General features: G+C 41.4%; 1 protein-coding gene across 1 annotated transcript; it reads left to right on the forward strand.

Annotated features, from left to right (window-relative positions):
* Positions 1–10,249: 10,249 nt before the first annotated feature.
* Positions 10,250–19,529, forward strand: tmem128 (transmembrane protein 128). Its single transcript, XM_052154640.1, has 6 exons — positions 10,250–11,229; positions 14,692–14,935; positions 15,112–15,253; positions 18,463–18,624; positions 18,730–18,835; positions 18,915–19,529. The coding sequence occupies exons 2-5, from the start codon at positions 14,845–14,847 to the stop codon at positions 18,827–18,829; spliced, it is 495 nt and encodes a 164-aa protein (XP_052010600.1). The 5' UTR covers positions 10,250–11,229; positions 14,692–14,844; the 3' UTR covers positions 18,830–18,835; positions 18,915–19,529.
* The last annotated feature ends 2,258 nt before the right edge of the window (positions 19,530–21,787 follow it).

The raw sequence follows: 21,787 nt of genomic DNA on the forward strand, positions 1-21,787 counted from the left end.
TCAATGCTGTCCCAAGATTTTGTGTGTTCATCTTTCTGCATGTTTGTCTGTCAGTGCAACCAGGTGAAGCATTAGATATTTACATACAATGATATTAACAATATAAAAAATCTCCACCAGTTGACACTTTATTTCTATATAAATATATACAGTATATCGTGGAGATGAAACGCCACCCAGTCTTAATATCTCTATTAAGATAAGTCACTATTATTACATAAATGTCCAACCATAATTATTTGATAAAAATTTTTGTGCACTCAAATTCCAATCACATATTACTTCCAAAGAAGGGCATTTTAGATTATTAGAGAAATTATGTGAGAGGTACGTGATATGCTATGCAGCATTTTTAATGCTTGTATGATAACCTGAAAGAGTGTCTTGCTTGTCATTACACTTAAGTAACCACAGTACAATGCTAATTAGATTTACAGAAACCACATAATGCCCATAGACTACTAACACCTTATCTTATTTAAAAGTTCACTCCCCTTATTTGAGCACTGAAACTTACTGAAATTGTACATCCTTATTTTCATCATGTGTTGTTCTCTTTTCAGTACTCATGGAAAGCCCTCAGTGATTCAGATGTTACAGACTACAGCCATGTTGACTATGTACCCAAGAGCAGCTCAGACGTAATCAGATGATAGTGCTTCTGGATATAGCATGGTTGAAAGTAGCTTAGATGAAGCTAATGAAAAGACTTCTGAAAAGGTATGGTCAAAAGTTCTCTGAAAAATCCAACTTCACCTTTTTCACAAAGCTATAAAGATACAAGCAGTTCATCAGACACAGGCGTGACAACACCATCACCAAATGCTAAAGTGCAATGCAAAACCAAAGAGACAGACCCTCTTCTGAAGATAGGTCTTTTATTCAATCAATGCCATCACCTGTGCAGGATCGCAAGTCATATAAGAAGCAGTATTGTCTTTATTGCTCTAAGCCTTTTTCAAAAATGGCAAGACACCTTGAATCTGTCCATCGCGAATGAAGTGGACGCTGCAAAGGCAGTTATGCTTCCAAAACATTCTAAAGAGAGGCTAATCCAGTTAAACCTCCTTAGAAAAGGGCAACTTTGCCCACAACACAGATGTGGCAAGAAATGGACATGGAGAGATGGTTGCCTGCTACCGTCCAAAAGAGAGCAAAAAGCCAAGGATTTCATTCACTGTGTTTACTGCCAAGGGCTTTACAACAAGCTGTAGCCTTTGGAAACATTTAAAGAACTGTCCTCTGAAACCTAAAGATGATGAATCCAAGGGCAGGAAAAGAGTCCGATCACTCTGCGCTCTGAAAACTCCAGTTGGTTTAGAAGTGAGCAAAGGTTTAAAGAATATACTTTCCATTATGAACTATGATGAAGTTTCCCGTGTTGTTCACTCTGACTGCTGCATCATGCAACTGGGGAGCACATGTTTAATAGGATGGGATCTGATGTTAATAAACATGACTACATCAGACAGAAGATGAGAGAAGTTGGCAGACTTCTTCTTGAAGCAAGGAAGATTACTCGGCTAAGATCTATGGTGGACTTCATCATTCCAGCAAATTTCAAACAAGTCATTTCAGCTGTTAAAGTTGTATCTGGCTATGATGAAGAGAAAAACTGCTACCAGATTCCTCTCTAGCTCTCAAACTTGGTCATTCTTTAAACAAGATCTGTAGTATTGTTGAGAGCAATGCCATGATGTACGGAGACCATCAACGTGCTGAGTGTGCTCGAGACTTCAGAAAAATACACCAGGCAAGATGGAACGAATACATTTCTGCTGGTGCTTTAACTACTTTAAAAGAAGCCAAGTGGAACACGCCTCAGATCATTCCTTTCACTCAAGATGTCAAAGTTCTGCATGCACATCTGGAAAGAAACACAAACAGTTCCTAAGCAAGCTCAGAAACTGCCCATCGGCAAAAAGCTATTCAGCTCTTGCTAAGGTCACATTGACGCAAGTCATCCTGTTCAACAGAAGAAGAGAAGGTGAGGTATCACTGAATGCTTTTGGCAGCTTTTAAAAGCAGGGATTCTTCTGAGCTACATGAAGACCTAGCGATCTGTCTTTCGGAGTTCGAGAGAAAGTTGTGTCTGCACTTCACCCGAAGTTGAGATCCGTGGTAAACGAGGGAGAAAGGTTCCTGTGCTTCTCAAGCCTTCAATGGTTTCTGCCATGGAGCTGCTTGTTGAAACACGTGAGGTTTGTGAAGTCCCAGCTGAGAATCCTTTTCTGTTTGCCAGATCAGGAGCAATGTCTGCATACCGAGGAGGAGAGTGCATTTACAGAGCTGCTCAGGAATGTGGCATAAAGAATCCAGAAGCACTGTCATCAACTAAGCTGAGGAAACACATAGCAACCATGTCAAAAATCTTGAACCTTGATGAGAACGAAGCAGATCAATTGGCTGATTTCCTCGGTCATGATATCAGAATCCACAGACAATATTACCGCTATCGGAGGGGACGCTGCAGCTGGCAAAGATGAGCAAGGTCTTGTTAGCAATGGAAAAGGGAACACTCTCAGACTTCAAAGGAAAGACGCTTGATGAGATTGAAATTGACCCAAATGGTATGAGCATGCTTGCATGTCTATGCTAATATTTTTGTCTATGCAAGTTTTTTGACAGAAAATGTAAGAAAAAAAATTACATTTGAAAGTATGATGCTATGACGATATTATATTTTCATTCATCAATGCTTTCTTTAGAACAATTTGAACCCCTCGCTAATGATATGTCAAGTGATGAGGAGGATTGCAGCGACCCATCTCAGTCAGCATCCCCAGAAGAGACGGCTCAACTGTCTGGATCACAAAAGGATCAAAGTAAGCAAAGTTTTTAACCAATCATTTAATCACCAAGAATTACTTTTATATTAACTAAAGACAACAATCAGGGAGGCCAGTTCGAAGTAAAAAGGTTGTTTTATATCTTGGGGTATGCCTCTGGGCTTTCTTTTAGAGAAAATAGACTGCAAGTTTAAAGAAAGTAAATGATTTAAATGTACATTCAGTAAGGTTTCGCTGTTTTGCTGGCTTTTGTTCGGCTTCTATATTTTCACACATCTTTTTTTTATGTAATTACAATTGTATTCATTAATCACAGAACATATGCATAGTATAAAACAATGCTGTTTATAAGAATATGACACAATCTTGTGTTTTTTATTACAACTAGTGCTGTCGGTCAATTAAAAGTTTTAATCGTGATGAATCACATAATTTTACATCATTAATCATGAATAATCACTGATTTTGAAAGTGCTAAAATTTTACCTTTTAAATTGAAATTAATTTTAAAATGTATAATGGGAAAGATCAGGGCTGTGTTTCCCAAAAAGAGCATTGGTGCCTACAGTATTTACTGATCTATCCCAGAGATCACAAAGTTGTCTTTTGTTCCAAATTGCATGCAGGTCACTTACAATATACATTCAGGTCCATAAATATTGGGACATCGACACAATTCAAATCTTTTGGCTCTATACACCACCACAATGGATTTGAAATGAAACGTAACAAGATGTGCTTTAACTGCAGACTTTCAGCTTTAATTTGAGGGTATTTACATCCAAATCAGGTGAACGGTGTAGGAATTACTACAGTATGTATATGTGCCTCCCACTTTTAAGGGACCAAAAGTAATGGGACAATTGGCTACTCAGCTGTTCCATGGCCAGGTGTGTGTTATTCCCTCATTATCCCATTTACAAGGAGCAGATAAAAGGTCCAGAGTTCATTTCAAGTGTGCTATTTGCATTTGGAATCTGTTGCTGTCAACTCTCACTATAAGAGCCAAAGAGCTGTCACTATCAGTGAAGCAAGCCATCATTAGGCTGAAAAATCCAAACAAACCCATCAGAGAGATAGCAAAAACATTAGGTGTGGCCAAATCAACTGTTTGGAACATTCTTAAATAGAAAGAACGCACAGGTGAGCTCAGCAACACCAAAAGACCCGAAGACCACGGAAAACAACTGTGGTGGATGACTGAAGAATTCTTTCCCAGGTGAAGAAAACAACCTTCACAACAGTTGGCCAGATCAGGAACACTCTCCAGGAGGTAGGTGTATGTGTGTCAAAGTCAACAATCAAGAGAAGACTTCACCAGAGTGAATACAGTGGGTTCACCACAAGATGTAAACCATTGGTGAGCCTCAAAAACAGGAAGACCAGATTAGAGTTTGCAAACAACATCTAAAAAAGCCTTCACAGTTCTGGAACAACATCCTATGGACAGATGAGACAAAGATCAACTTGTACCAGAGTGATGGGAAGAGAAGAGTATGGAGAAGGAAAGGAACTGCTCATGATCCAAAGCATACCACCTCATCAGTGAAGCATGGTGGTGGTAGTGTCATGGCGCCGGCATGTATGGCTGCCAATGGAACTGGTTCTCTTGTATTTATTGATCGATGTGACTGCTGACAAAAGCAGCAGGATGAATTCTGAAGTGTTTCGGGCAATATTATCTGCTCATATTCAGCCAAATGCTTCAGAACTCATTGGACGGCGCTTCAGTACAGATGGACAATGACCAGAAGCTGCATCGTAAAGCAACCAAAGAGTTTTTCAAGGAAAGAAGTGGAGTGTTATGCAATGGCCAAGTCAGTCACCTGACCTGAATCCGATTGAGCATGCATTTCACTTGCTGAAGAAAAAACTGAAGGGAAAATGCCCCAAGAACAAGCAGGAACTGAAGACAGTTGCAGTAGAGGCCTGGCAGAGCATCACCAGGGATGAAACCCAGCGCCTGGTGATGTCTATGCGCTCCAGACTTCAGGCTGTAATTGACTGCAAAGGATTTGCAACCAAGTATTAAAAAGTGAAAGTTTGATTTATGATTGTTAATCTGTCCCATTACTTTTGGTCCCTCAAAAGTGGGAGGCACATATGCACACTGTTGTAATTCCTACACCGCTCACCTGATAAATACCCTCAGATTAAAGCTGAAAGTCTGCAGTTAAAGCACATCTTGTTCGTTTCATTTCAAATCCATTGTGGTGGTGTATAGAGCCAAACAGATTCGAATTGTGTCCATGTCCCAATATTTATGGACCTGACTGTATTTATTTATGCCATTTACTGATTGATATCAAAATGCAATTATTTGTATTTGCTTTGTAAAATAAATGAATATAGTTAATTTCAGCATATTGTGGGATATTCTGAATGAGTCTATTTTTATTTTTTGATCCAATTGTTGTGACTTCATTCAATGTGGGAATTGTGTAAGAAAAAGTCATCATGAAAGTTAAAGTATTAAAATAATGTAATTTTTGCAAGCCCTTGATATATCAATAAATTAAATATATTGTGCAGTCCTAAAATGGGCATTAAATCTCTTTAACACTCATCCTCCACAATATTAATCAGTTGGAAGTATATGGCTTTCTTTTTTGTTTTGCACAGCAACCATACAGCCACGCTCATGAATATGTGCACTATTATGCAAATGAAAGGGTAAATAGCTGTTAACATATGCTCTGAATCGCCACAAGGAACTTGCATCATTATAACCAATATAAACTGCAATGACTCAAACTTAGTGTTTCAAAAAAGCATACACCACTTGTAAAAGAGTATTATTAAAAACCTTGTGTGTATTAACCCACATTCACACCTGTGGAAAGGCAGGAAAAACTGAAAGTAACATTGGATTGGTGGCGCCATCTAGCTCACACAACATAGACGCCATTATAAAAGTCCTCCCAGTATACACACTGGGACATCAGAACACAACGGTAAATGCATTACTCACTGATTAAGAACAATTTACTAATTAATCCCATACGGTAACGTGATAATTTTGTTTGTCATTTTTAATTACAACATTACCAGGAGAGAAACAGCACCTTTAGCAGAAGATTAATATTATTGTGTTAATACTATTATGTGATCATAGGCAGCCTCACCTTATTCTCAGCTGTTTATCTAAAACTGCACTCCTGTCAGATCGCCAAAGAATAGCACAAATATTACTAACTGCCATTGGCCATTTGGGCCCCATCCTCACTGACACAAACTCTTTCAAACACACATCATGTAGGTGACTGATTTTGGTTTCAAAGCTGGGAATTTTCCTGAAATGTAAGCAGTTGGCATCCCTGAGCAATAAGCATCTGAGGGCTTTTCACATTTTCTAATAATCTACAGATTACAATATGTCATGATTGGTTCTGATTTAAAACTTTATTTCCTTATTTTTTCAGGTTCTTTAAAGGCTCCAAAAAGAAAATGGGAGGACATTGAGGTAAAAGCAATAGAAAGGCACATGATGAGGTTCATCAAGACATGCAAAGTTCCTGGTAAGCAAGACTGTGAAAGATGCATTGAAGCAGAGCCAGAGGCTTTGAAGGAGCGAACATGGACTGGCCTGAAAAACTATGTGCGTAAACAGGATCACAACTCTCAAAAAAAAAGGGTGCTTTGTAGCCGTAGAAGTAAAATGACTTTTCAATATTCAGCACTTTTTGAATTTTGTTTCATAAGCTGTTCACCACTATGTGTTTAACACTTTTTCATTTTCTTGAAAAACAGTTGTTAAAAGTAGAAGTGAAAGGGATGAAAAGAGGGAGGAGTGAAAGTGAAGTAGACGGAAAAGAGGGAGGAGGAAAGTGAAGTAGACGGAAAAGAGGGAGGAGGAAAGTGAAGTAGACGAAAAGAGGGAGGAGGAAAGTGAAGTAGATGAAAAGAGGGAGGAGTGAAATGAAGTAGACCAAAAGAGGGAGGAGTGAAAGTGAAGTAGACAAAGATGAGGTGAGTGATGTGCAAATGAAGTAGACGATAGTAATGATGATGAGGCGATGAAAGTGAAGTAGATCGAAAAGAGTGATGCGAGTGATAGATGAGTCGATGCAAGATGATGAGTCGATGATAGATGATGTCGAGTGATTCGATTCGAAGATGATGAGTGAATTCGATTCGATGATGATTCGATGTCGAAGTAGACGAATGATGGATGAGTGACAGTCGAGTCGACAAAGATGGAGGATGCAAGTGAAGTCGATTCAAGATGGATGATGACAGTCAAGTAGATCGAAAGATGGAGGCATGAAAGTGAAGTCGATGAACGATTCGATGAAAGTCAAGTGATGACATTCGAGGATGATGACAGTGAAGTAGATGAAACAGATGGAGGAGTGAAAGTGATCAGTAGATGACAAGAGGGAGTGAGGAAAGTGAAGTAGAGGAAAAGAGGGAGGAGGAAAGTGAAGTAGAGGAAAAGAGGGAGGAGGAAAGTGAAGTAGAGGAAAAGAGGGAGGAGGAAAGTGAAGTAGAGGAAAAGAGGGAGGGAGTGAGAAGTGAAGTAGAGGAAAAGAGGGAGGAGGAAAGTGAAGTAGAGGAAAGAGGGAGGAGGAAAGTGAAGTAGAGGAAAGAGGGAGGAGTGAAAGTGAAGTAGAGGAAAGAGGGAGGAGGAAAGTGAAGTAGAGGAAAAGAGGGAGGAGTGAAAGTGAAGTAGACAAAAAGATGGAGGAGTGAAAGTGAAGTAGAGGAAAAGAGGGAGGAATGAAGATATAGTTAATTGTTTAGGCCAAGGTTCTCGATCTCAATATATATTATATTTTATCTTCTACAATGTGTTCACTGCTCTTTCAACATCTTGGCATTTCTTAGGATTAAGAGAATGATTGTGCATGCAGTGCATTTGCATGTAATATTCTTTGCAACATCCTGTCAATGTTATATATTGCAAAGTCAATTTAAAAAGTTTGCTTGTACAATACAGTGTGGTGTGTTTTTCTATCCTCAATTGTTTGTATATCAGTATCAGAGTCCCCCAAAGAGTCATTCAAGACGCAGTTTGTTAACGCCGGAGTCCTCAAAGTGTCTATTAATTGGAGTGTGTGTAACGCCTGAGTCCCTCGAAGTGTCTATTAATTGGAGTGTGTGTAACGCCTGAGTCCCTCGAGTGTCTATTAAGTGGAGTGTGTGTAACGCCTGAGTCCTCGAAATGTCTATTAATTGGAGTGTGTGTAACGCCTGAGTCCCTCGGCGTCTATTAAGTGGAGTGTGTGTAACGCCTGAGTCCTCGGTCATTAATGAGGTGTAACGCCTGAGTCCCGGCGTCTATTAATTGAGTGTGTGTAACGCCTGAGTCCCTCGAAGCGACTATTAATTGGAGTGTGTGTAACGCCTGAGTCCCTCGGGCATTAAGTGAGTGTCTATTAAGTGGAGTGTGTGTAACGCCTGAGTCCCTCGAGCGTCTATTAATTGGAGTGTGTGTAACGCCTGAGTCCTCGAAATGTCTATTAAGTGGAGTGTGTGTAACGCCTGAGTCCTCGGCGTCTATTAAGTGGAGTGTGTGTAACGCCTGAGTCCCTCGAAATGTCTATTAAGTGGAGTGTGTGTAACGCCTGAGTCCCTCGAAATGTCTATTAAGTGGAGTGTGTGTAACGCCTGAGTCCTCGAAATGTCTATTAAGTGGAGGTGTGTAACGCCTGAGTCCCTCGAGCGTCTATTAAGTGGAGTGTGTGTAACGCCTGAGTCCTCGAAATGTCTATTAAGTGGAGTGTGTGTGTAACGCTGGAGTCCGCTTATAGTGTCGGTTTTGAGGGCTTTTACACTGGCAGTTTAGGATGGCATGAAAAGTTGTTAATGTGTCATGCGACAGGTTTGGGGAGAAACGGAATACATGTAATGGGATTACGTATTTAAAATACAAAATATTAGTAATATTAGTTTTCCACTTTGTAGATCAAAGAGATTAATTTGCATTTTATTGTCATTTGTTTCTTTTTAATATTCAGTGCTTTCAGATGGAAGGAATATTTATCCATATAAATGTGATCTTGTTTTAGAAACAACACTGCATAAGATATTTCAGTTTTTCAGAGAATGTATTTTTAACATGTGTATTTTGAGTTTTTATAGTCAAAACAAGTGAAAAAAAATCTACCAGTGCTGAAGTAATCCAAAGTATTTTGAATAAATTACTGACCTTGAGTAATCTAATGGTACATGTTACAAATTACATTTTCCAGCCTGTATTCTGTAATCTGTAGTGGAATACATTTCAAAGTAATCCTCCCAACCATGACATCAGCACTACCTGCAGGAGGTGGTTGGAGTTCGGTGTCAATAGATCTGTGGCATGAGTCACATGAGTGACACAGCAACCTGTACTTGGGGATGCACTTAGAAGTAAAATAACTAGCACATAAGTTTTTGCTGATTCAAGCACCGATGACATCATCAGTTGGTTGCAATATTGGTTCTCACTGCTGAATTTGGTTCAAACCATTTTTTTTTTCTTAAGGTTATACAGCAATTCAAGTTAATAGTGAGAAGAATTGTGGCTTGCCTGTCTAATTGTGGCATCTCAAAAGTCCAAATAAAAATTCAGTTGTCTAATCCTCAACCATGAAGAAACTGATATTTTACTTTCTAACAATGATATCTCTGTGCTGGCTTGTACATTTCTTGTCAATATGAGAACTTTGCATTGAAGCATGTTTCTGCCTACTTGGAATAAATTTTTGTAGCATTTTCACCCTCTAATATTATTTAATTATCAAGTCCTAAAAGTTTGACTTGATCAGAGTTTGTGTATCACCACAAAGTCCTAAAAGTTTGACTTGATCAGAGTTTGTGTATGTCCCTAAAAGTGACATAAAAAATACTGTCCCTAAAGTGAAGGTAATTTGTCAGGTCTTTAAGGAAAGGTTTTATTGAAAATATCAAGTGATATTTGTAATGAGAGCATCTCCTGAAGTGCAGTCATGTTTTTCTTTTGTCTCTAGACCCTCTAGAAAGGGGTGTCCCCAAAGTTAGGGTATTCTGTCATACGACCTCATTTTGTGGTTAAGTAGGTATGTGTGTGTGTGTGTGTGTAAAAATGCAGAAAGTTTTCTGTGAGGGTTAGGTTTAGGGGTAGGGTTAGGTTTAGGGGATAGAATATAAAGTTTGTACAGTATAAAAACCATTATGTCTATGGAAAGTCCCCATAAAACATGGAAACACAACATGTGTGTGTGTGTGTGTGTGTGTGTGTGTGTGTGTGTGTGTGTGAGTGTGAGAGTGAGTGTGTGTGTGTGTGTCTGTGTCTGTGTGTGTGTGTGTGTGTGTGTGTGTGTGTGTGTGTGTGTGTGTGTGTGTGTGTGTGTAAGGTATACTGTGTCTGTGATAAAGCTGCTCTGGTTCCTCACAGAACTCTATTGTTCTCCTCATCGCTGCCGCAGAGTCTTTTAGGAAACAGGAGAAGAAACGCAGGTTTATTAGCTCGCAGGAACAGGAAATATGATGTTATTGTCTGTTTGGGTGAGAATCAAATGTGCTCAGTTGTTCTCAGTTATACTGTGATGCTGGATGATTATGAAGCTCTTTGTGCTCTGCGTTCAGAACATGATCCTCTCATAACCTCACAGACGACACACAATTCAGCTTCTGTTTAGACGTCTGGTTTAAGCTAAAGATAAGAGCAGGGCAAGATAAACGAATCGTTTTATATCTAGAGCCGTTTAGAGTATCGCCTGTTCATTTGATATTGAATATGGAAAGGCTGGTTTGGATTTAGATGGCCATGAGATGAAATGGAGACCTCATGTCTGTTTCTCCAGTGATCTCACATGAGTCTCCTCTCCAGTTTCTCAACTATATCTCAAACTGTGCTCAGATCTGCTGGAGCAATTCTCTGAGTCATGCTCTCCACATTCATTTTATGACTCTCATTTGTGTCTGTTTTATTTATCATAAGGAGAAACCTCTGAGACACTTCAATTGTGACGGAGGTGCTGAGGATGTTTTCAATGTCCTGAAACATGAAAATGCTTCTTGTGCTGTAGATGAAGGTCTGAATCCAGTGTTTAGACAGATGTGTGGGTGGCATTCGCAGATGGCACGTGAGTTCATGGGCACTTGAGAGGATTTGATAGACTAAAACAATCACATGACTTGGTCTTGGGAAATGTCTCTAACCCAAAGGATCATACAGATGTAGGAACATTTACACCCGCTGGATCAAATAATGAAAAACACCAAAACAAAACATTGAATTGTTTTAAAGAATGAAGGATGCATTACTGTTACTGTAATAATGTGTGTGTGTGTGTGTGTGTGTGTGTGTGTGTGTGTGTGTGTGTGCGCTCCAGATGGATTGTGGTCCAGTTGGCAGGAAACTTTAGCCGGAGCAGATTTACAGTGACCGGGGCTGTTGGCAGGATACAGTATTCCACACCTGTGCTCACCTGTGCCGCTGTCTGACCTCCTGACCTCCTGACCCCACTCACAGGTGACACTCAGATGCACATGCACCTGCTGATCTCTATATAAACATATATAAACATTCAAATGTTCAAGAGGTGCATCTTTAGATTCTGAGTTCATGACCTGCATCATCTTAATTAGTGTATGTTTGACAAAGCGGAGTGCTTAAACTCTTGTGATTGTGGCAAAATGCTGCAGCTGGAGTTTAAAGGGTTTAATTAAAGGGGCAGTACACCTAAAAATGTAAATTCTGTCATCATTTACTCACCCTCATTTCATCCTAGATGTGTGACTTAATTTCTTCTGCAGAACACAAATGAAGATTTTTAAAGAATATTTCAGCTCTGTTGGTCCATACAATGCAAGTGAATGGTGACCAGAACTTTGAGCTCCAAAAAGCACATAAAGGCAGCATAAAAGTAATCCATAAGACTCCAGTGGTTTAATCCATGATTCATGTCTTCAGAAGCGATACGATCGATTTTGGGTGAGTACAGACCATAATATAACTCTTGTAAATATAAATCTTGCCATTGCAGTCTTTAGTCACGATCATGATTTCAAGCTTGATTACTCTTCCTAGTGCTTGATGCACGATCACCAAGGAGACTGCGGTAAAGATTTATAGTGAAAAAGGAGTTATATTATGGTCTGTTCTGACCCAAAACAAACTAAACAATAAATAGTGTTTACGTGAGATCTGACGCACGTGTGATGTAATCACGTTGGCGTGTTTACGCGAGATCTGACGCACGTGTGATGTAATCACGTTGGCGTGTTTACGCGAGATCTGACGCACGTGTGATGTAATCACGTTGGCGTGTTTACGCGAGATCTGACGCACGTGTGATGTAATCACGTTGGCGTGTTTACGCGAGATCTGACGCACGTGTGATGTAATCACGTCAGCGTGTTTACGCGAGATCTGACGCACGTGTGATGTAATCACGTCAGCGTGTTTACGCGAGATCTGACGCACGTGTGATGTAATCACGTCGGCGTGTTTACGCGAGATCTGACGCACGTGTGATGTAATCACGTCGGCGTGTTTACGTGAGATCTGACGCACGTTTGATGTAATCACGTCGGCGTGTTTACGCGAGATCTGACGCACGTGTGATGTAATCACGTCGGCGTGTTTACGCGAGATCTGACGCACGTGTGATGTAATCACGTTGGCGTGTTTACGCGAGATCTGACGCACGTGTGATGTAATCACGCTGGCATGTTTACGTGAGATCTGACGCACGTGTGATGTAATCACGTTGGCATGTTTACGTGAGATCTGCCGCACGTGTGATGTAATCACGTTGGCATGTTTACGTGAGATCTGACGCACGTGTGATGTAATCACGTTGGCATGTTTACGTGAGATCTGACGCACGTGTGATGTAATCACGTTGGTATGTTTACGTGAGATCTGATGCACGTGTGATGTAATCACGTTGGCATGTTTACGTGAGATCTGACGCACGTGTGATGTAATCACGTTGGTATGTTTACGTGAGATCTGACGCACGTGTGATGTAATTACGTTGGCATGTTTACGCGAGATCTGACGCACGTGTGATGTAATCACGTTGGCATGTTTACAAGATATCTGACGACGATGTGATGTAATCACGTTGGCATGTTTACAAGATATCTGACGCACGTGTGATGTAATCACGTTGGCATGTTTACGCGAGATCTGACGCACGTGTGATGTAATCACGTTGGTATGTTTACAAGAGATCTGACGCACCTGTGATGTAATCACGTTGGCGTGTTTACGCGAGATCTGACGCACGTGTGATGTAATCACGTTGGCATGTTTACGTGAGATCTGACGCATGTGTGATGTAATCACGTTGGCATGTTTACGCAAGATCTGACGCATGTGTGATGTAATCACGTCGGCATGTTTACGCAAGATCTGACGCACGTGTGATGTAATCACGTCGGCATGTTTCTGCGAGATCTGACGCACATGTGATGTAGTCATGTCGCGTGTTTACAAGAGATCTGACGCACGTGTGATGTAATCACGTCGGCATGTTTCCGCGAGATCTGACGCACGTGTGATGTAATCACGTTGGCGTGTTTACGCGAGATCTGATGCATGTGTGATGTATCACGTCGGCATGTTTCCGCGAGATCTGACGCACGTGTGATGTAATCATGTTGGCATGTTTCTGCGAGATCTGACGCACGTGTGATGTATCACGTCGGCGTTTTTACGTGAGATCTGACGCACGTGTGATGTAATCATGTTGGCATGTTTCTGCGAGATCTGACGCACATGTGATGTAGTCATGTCGCGTGTTTACAAGAGATCTGACGCACGTGTGATGTAATCACGTCGGCATGTTTCCGCGAGATCTGACGCACGTGTGATGTAATCACGTTGGCGTGTTTACGCGAGATCTGATGCATGTGTGATGTATCACGTCGGCATGTTTCCGCGAGATCTGACGCACGTGTGATGTAATCACGTCGGCGTTTTTACGTGAGATCTGACGCACGTGTGATGTAATCATGTTGGCATGTTTCTGCGAGATCTGACGCACATGTGATGTAGTCATGTCGCGTGTTTACAAGAGATCTGACGCACGTGTGATGTAATCACGTCGGCATGTTTCCGCGAGATCTGACGCACGTGTGATGTAATCACGTCGGCGTGTTTACGCGAGATCTGATGCATGTGTGATGTATCACGTCGGCATGTTTCCGCGAGATCTGACGCACGTGTGATGTAATCACGTCGGCGTTTTTACGTGAGATCTGACGCACGTGTGATGTAATCATGTTGGCATGTTTACGCAAGATCTGACGCACGTGTGAAGCAATCACGTCGGCATGTTTCCGCGAGATCTGACGCACATGTGATGTAGTCACTTCGGCGTGTTTACGCGAGATCTGACGCACTTGTGATGTAATCACGTTGGCATGTTTACGGGAGATCTGACGCACATGTGATGTAATCACATTGGCGTGTTTACGCGAGATCTGACACACGTGTGACACAGCGGGACGAGCAGCGCTGTTTACAAGCGAGTAGGAGGAACACTGTACAGAAGCTTCGTTGGTTTTGGTTTAGATCTGTATTCATCTGTTTATTTACTCACGATAGTGTGTTTGTGCGCTCATCCTGGATGTTTCAACCGAAGAAGGAGAACGTGAGATTACATCTGTATCCATGACAATGCAAATACATCACACGAGACTGACCGCGTGAACACATCTGGGACGTCATGAGGGTGAATAAATGATGAGAATATTTGGGTGTACTGTCCCTTTAATGTTAAATCTTACCATTGCAGAGGTAGCTAAAGATGTAAAGTAATAATGTTAATAACGCATATAATAAATTGGGTCCTAGCCAGTGTTATGGCATTTTTGGAGGGCTCATGGGGAGGGGCAGTGGAGAGAGATGTGTAGTTTTAAATGTGTGTGATTATAAATATATATATATATATATTATATTGATGTGTGTGTGTCTCTGTAGATGTTTTTAATGCTGGTGGTAATGGAAAGAGGAATGATTCATGTCGCTTCACTGTACGGATAAGATGCAACTCATCTTAGAATTACATCTCCACAACTTCCCGCCGGCGCTTTAAGATGTGACGTCATCAGAGCGTCATCATGCGTCATCAACATGGCGGATTTCAGTGAGTTTGTGAATTTGCGGCGGCGATTTAATACAATCGAACAACAACAAAAACAACAACAACAAGAAGACGAACAGAGTGAGAAACACACACACACACACACACACACACACACACACACACACACACACACACACACACAATAAATGGCCGTGTTTAATGATAAACACTCCTCATGTCGTGTTCGTGTTGTTTATGTTGTGTTTGCACATATAGTATCTCTGATGTTGTTGTGTTATGTGGATGTTGTGCAGGTGTTTGTGCAGATGAAGCTGTAGATGTGAAGTCCTCTGCTCGTATCAACAGTCACTCAGTCTTCTGGATTATCTCATCTCTCACTATCACCTATTATGTGGATTTCTTCTCTGTCATATTCAACAGCGCTGATATTCACAGGTGACAGATTCTGTGTTCTCAATCCAGCTCACTTTCACACGAATACTTTTCTCTAAGATGAACATCATTATGTACTGATCCTCGTGTCATTTCTTCTGCAAAACACAAAATGAGACGTGTCTCTACGTTTATGAGTGTGTGTGTGTGTGTGTGTGTGTGTGTGTGTGTGTGTGTGTGTGTGTGTGTGTGTGTGTGTGTGTGTGTAACTGGCAAATGTCCAGTTTTGTTTCACACCACTGCAAATCCTTATTATAAACAAGTACCCACCTTACTCATAAACAACTGAATCTCTCTCTCTCACTCACTCACACACACACACACACACACACACACACTTATACATAAACACATGCACGCACACATCTAGCCTGTTCTTGTCTTTCTAGATTACGATACAGATTATCACGCTCTGGTTACACAGAGAGGCCCTACACACGAACACTATGTAATACAGACATTCACAACATGCAATAGAAAGAGAGAGAACTACAACACACTGAACTCTATCAACTCTACATCCCAAACCCCTAATCTCTACACAACTCTACATCCCAAACCCCTAATCTCTAAACAACTCTACATCCCAAACCCCTAATCTCTACACAACTCTAAACCTCAACTCTACATCCCAAACCCCTAATCTCTACACAACTCTACATCCCAAACCCTTAATCTCTACACAACTCTACATCCCAAACCCCTAATCTCTAATCAACTCTACATCCCAGACCCCTAATCTCTACACAACTCTACATCCCAAACCCCTAATCTCTACACAACTCTACATCCCAAACCCCTAATCTCTAATCAACTCTACATCCCAGACCCCTAATCTCTAATCAACTCTACATCCCAGACCCCTAATCTCTAATCAACTCTACATCCCAGACCCCTAATCTCTAAACAACTCTACATCCCAAACCCCTAATCTCTAATCAACTCTACATCCCAGACCCCTAATCTCTAATCAACTCTACATCCCAAACCCCTAATCTCTAAACAACTCTACATCCCAAACCCCTAATCTCTAATCAACTCTACATCCCAGACCCCTAATCTCTAATCAACTCTACATCCCAGACCCCTAATCTCTAAACAACTCTACATCCCAAACCCCTAATCTCTACACAACTCTACATCCCAAACCCCTAATCTCTACACAACTCTACATCCCAAACCCCTAATCTCTAAACAACTCTACATCCCAAACCCCTAATCTCTACACAATTCTAAACCTCAACTCTACATCCCAAACCCTTAATCTCTTCACAACTCTACATCCCAAACCCCTAATCTCTACACAACTCTACATCCCAAACCCCTAATCTCTACACAACTCTACATCCCAAACCCCTAATCTCTACACAATTCTAAACCTCAACTCTACATCCCAAACCCTTAATCTCTACACAACTCTACATCCCAAACCCCTAATCTCTACACAACTCTACATCCCAAACCCCTAATCTCTACACAACTCTAAACCTCAACTCTACATCCCAAACCCTTAATCTCTTCACAACTCTACATCCCAAACCCCTAATCTCTACACAACTCTACATCCCAAACCCCTAATCTCTACACAACTCTACATCCCAAACCCCTAATCTCTACACAATTCTAAACCTCAACTCTACATCCCAATCCCCTAATCTCTACACAACTCTAAACCTCAACTCTACATCCCAAACCCCTAATCTCTACACAACTCTAAACCTCAACTCTACATCCCAAACCCCTAATCTCTACACAACTCTACATCCCAAACCCTTAATCTCTTCACAACTCTAAACCTCAACTCTACATCCCAAACCCCTAATCTCTACACAACTCTACATCCCAAACCCCTAATCTCTACACAACTCTACATCCCAAACCCCTAATCTCTACACAACTCTACATCCCAAACCCCTAATCTCTACACAACTCTAAACCTCAACTCTACATCCCAAACCCCTAATCTCTACACAACTCTAAACCTCAACTCTACATCCCAAACCCTTAATCTCTTCACAACTCTACATCCCAAACCCTTAATCTCTACACAACTCTACATCCCAAACCCCTAATCTCTACACAACTCTACATCCCAAACCCCTAATCTCTACACAACTCTAAATCTCAACTCTACATCCCAAACCCCTAATCTCTACACAAGTCTAAACCTCAGCTCTACATCCCAAACCCTTAATCTCTACACAACTCTACATCCCAAACCCCTAATCTCTACACAACTCTACATCCCAAACCCCTAATCTCTACACAACTCTACATCCCAAACCCCTAATCTCTACACAACTCTAAACCTCAACTCTACATCCCAAACCCCTAATCTCTACACAACTCTACATCCCAAACCCTTAATCTCTACACAACTCTACATCCCAAATCCCTAATCTCTACACAACTCTACATCCCAAACCCCTAATCTCTACACAACTCTACATCCCAAACCCCTAATCTCTACACAACTCTAAACCTCAACTCTACATCCCAAACCCCTAATCTCTACACAACTCTACATCCCAAACCCTTAATCTCTACACAACTCTACATCCCAAAGCCCTAATCTCTACACAACTCTACATCCCAAACCCCTAATCTCTACACAACTCTACATCCCAAACCCCTAATCTCTACACAACTCTAAACCTCAACTCTACATCCCAATCCCCTAATCTCTACACAACTCTAAACCTCAACTCTACATCCCAATCCCCTAATCTCTACACAACTCTAAACCTCAACTCTACATCCCAATCCCCTAATCTCTACACAACTCTAAACCTCAACTCTACATCCCAAACCCCTAATCTCTACACAACTCTACATCCCAAACCCTTAATCTCTACACAACTCTACATCCCAAACCCCTAATCTCTACACAACTCTACATCCCAAACCCCTAATCTCTACACAACTCTACATCCCAAACCCCTAATCTCTACACAACTCTAAACCTCAACTCTACATCCCAATCCCCTAATCTCTACACAACTCTAAACCTCAACTCTACATCCCAAACCCCTAATCTCTACACAACTCTAAACCTCAACTCTACATCCCAATCCCCTAATCTCTACACAACTCTACACCCCCAGATTGCACTTCAGCATCTTGTAGAATGAGTTACGGAGCTTCTGGACTTCATCAGTCAGTCGATTGAAGCCTCTGAATATGTGTTCAGTCGTGTGTGTTGTGTTTTGCAGTTGGTGGTTTGCTGTAGGTGTGGTGTTGTTGGGATTGTGTCTGAGTCTCGCAGCATTCTGTATCGTGTATCTGGAGTGGTTTAAAGGCATCATACACTACGAGCAGGAATATCCTGCCATCCCAGCTGTCACCACTGGCGCCTTCATCGCTGCGTCCTGCAGGTCAGCGTTTATTTCACACATTTGTCTTTATGTAGCACAAGATATGATGAGACTTCACTAGTTTACTAGAGTGTGTGTGTGTGTGTGTGTGTGTGTGTGTTGCAGCTTTAACATCGCTCTGTGGCCGGTTTGGTCTTTCTTCACTCCAGTGATTCTGTTCTCTCAGTTTATGGGGGTGGTGATGTTGATTTCACTGATGGGCTGAAACACGGTGAGACTCGTCAACACTCAATCTGGAACAATCAACTCTTCATAGACTATAATGATCTGAAATATGTCTTGATCTGCAGAGAATCAGGACTCCTCATGTCTCTCTTCTGAAGCAGACAGTGGACCACAGGAAGGTCAGCTGATCTGTGACCGAACATGTTCCTGACCCCCTGACCCCTCTCTGACCTCTGACCTTTGCTTGAGTTCAGTGCTGAAGATGTTCTAGCCATTCATAATTTCCCCGATACTAAATGTGTTTTGTATGTCAGGTTGTGTTTGTCTACATGTAAACTGAAAGAGGTCCTTAAGGTGTTAAAGAAGGTAATCGGGGTGTTTTCTCTGAGGTCCTGTAAAATGCTGATTACTCAAGTGACTTTTATAAAGTGCAGATTGCATTATATTAATATTAAAACACACATTAACTAAAGATACACTGTCAAATCGAATTAATGACCTTCGTTTTTTTTTTTAAGGCAATCGGTTTGCGTTCTTTTTCATTCAAGTTAACGTACATATTTCAAGTAAATCGAACTTAATTATTTAAATACAGTTAAATAGTTACAATTAAACTTAAAGAGACAGTTCACCCAAAAATGAAAATTCTCATCATTTATTCACCCTCATGTCATCCCAGATGTGTGTGACTTTCTTTCTTTTGTGGAACACACATGAAGATTTTTAGAAGAATATTTCAGCTGTGTAGGTCCATACAATGCAAGTGAATGGAGACCAGAACTTTGAAGCTCCAAAAAGCACATAAAGGCAGCATAAAAGTAATCAATAAGACTCCAGTGGTTTAATCCATGTCTTCTGAATTGATCCAATCAGTTTTGGGTGAGAAAAGACCATAACATAACTTTCAAGCTTGATTACATTTCCTATAGCACCATCTCTGCACATGCGTCAAGCACTAGGACGTGTAATTGCTTGAAAAGCTTGAAATCATGATCGTGATTAAAGACTGCAATGGCAAGTTGCACAGTGAAAAAAGACTTGCTTATTGATCTGTTTCTCACCCACACCTATCATATCGCTTCTGAAGACATGGATTAAACCACTGGAGTCTTATAGATTCCTTTATGCTGCCTTTATGTGCTTTTTGGAGCTTCAAAGTTCTGGTCACCATTCATTTGCATTGTATTAACCTACAGAGATGAAATATTCTTCTAAAAATCTTCATTTGTGCTCTGTAGAAGAAAGAAAGTCACACACATGAGGGTGAATAAATGATGACAGAATTTTCATTTTTGGGTGAACTGCCCCTTTAAGATGAACAGGCTCCAAATTCCACTAATCACCTTAATGGTGACTTCACCCAAATCACAACTATCAACCAGGTACACAAAAACAACAACAATACTCAAATGAACTAAAAATGTATCATTTTTTATATAATCATTATATTCCTTATTAAAGTTCCCTCGTCATGACCAAACATAATTTATTCAAGTGCAAGGGCTTATGGGTATTCCACACAGCCGCAATTTTGTACTGGTAAAGTTTGAGTTATTAAGTTTAAAGAACATGTATGTTTGAGTTGAGTACTGGTTAATTAGGACTGCTTGAATGTTTTTATTAATGACATCTTTAGAGGTTGGAGAGTAACGGTAACTCAATGTTAAAATAAGACTGAAGTCACTAATGTTTTTATATTTGAGATGATATTAACAGAGGTTGTTAACCATATTGAAATGTTTGGAGTTCATTAAACAGATTACATTAACTTCAGTGAATCAATAAAAGAATCAGTTTCATTAAATTGGAAATGTTGTTATGGTGCTGACTGCTATAATGCTGTGTTATACTGTATAACTGTCTGTCTCTCTCTCTGTCTGTCTCTCTATCTGTCTGTCTCTCAAATTCAAATGAGCTTTATTGGCATGACTGTATACAGTGTACAATGTTGCCAAAGCAGTAATAAACACATTACAAACATAAAAACAACAACATGTATATACAATACATTTATAATAATGATATCTCTACAGACTCCTTCAGTGCAGTGTGAACACGGTCTGTCCTCTCTGGGTCTCCGGTTCTGTCCATGTCGACCCGTCTCTACAGACTCCTTCAGTGCATCGTGAACACGGTCTGTCCTCTCTGGGTCTCCGGTTCTGTCCGTGTCGACCCATCTCTACAGACTCCTTCAGTGCAGTGTGAACACAGTCTGTCCTCTCTGGGTCTCCGGTTCTGTCTGTGTCGACCCGTATCTACAGACTCCTTCAGTGCATCGTGAACACAGTCTGTCCACTCTGGGTCTCCGGTTCTGTCCATGTCGACCCGTCTCTACAGACTCCTTCAGTGCATCGTGAACACGGTCTGTCCACTCTGGGTCTCCGGTTCTGTCCGTGTCGACCCGTCTCTACAGACTCCTTCAGTGCATCGTGAACACGGTCTGTCCTCTCTGGGTCTCCGGTTCTGTCCGTGTCGACCCATCTCTACAGACTCCTTCAGTGCAGTGTGAACACAGTCTGTCCTCTCTGGGTCTCCGGTTCTGTCTGTGTCGACCCGTCTCTACAGACTCCTTCAGTGCAGCGTGAACACGGTCTGTCCTCTCAGGGTCTCCGGGTCTGTCCGTGTCGACCCGTCTCTACAGACTCCTTCAGTGCATCGTGAACACGGTCTGTCCTCTCTGGGTCTCCGGTTCTGTCCGTGTCGACCCATATCTACAGACTCCTTCAGTGCGGCGTGAACACGGTCTGCCCTCTCTGGGTCTCCGGTTCTGTCTGTGTCGACCCGTCTCTACAGACTCCTTCAGTGCATCGTGAACACGGTCTGCCCTCTCTGGGTCTCCGGTTCTGTCTGTGTCGACCCGTATCTACAGACTCCTTCAGTGCATCGTGAACACGGTCTGTCCTCTCTGGGCCTCCGGTTCTGTCCGTGTCGACCCGTCTCTACAGACTCCTTCAGTGCAGCGTGAACACGGTCTGTCCTCTCAGGGTCTCCGGTTCTG

This window comes from Xyrauchen texanus, chromosome 23 (genome assembly GCF_025860055.1).
Source record: "Xyrauchen texanus isolate HMW12.3.18 chromosome 23, RBS_HiC_50CHRs, whole genome shotgun sequence".
NCBI classification, from domain to species: domain Eukaryota; kingdom Metazoa; phylum Chordata; class Actinopteri; order Cypriniformes; family Catostomidae; genus Xyrauchen; species Xyrauchen texanus.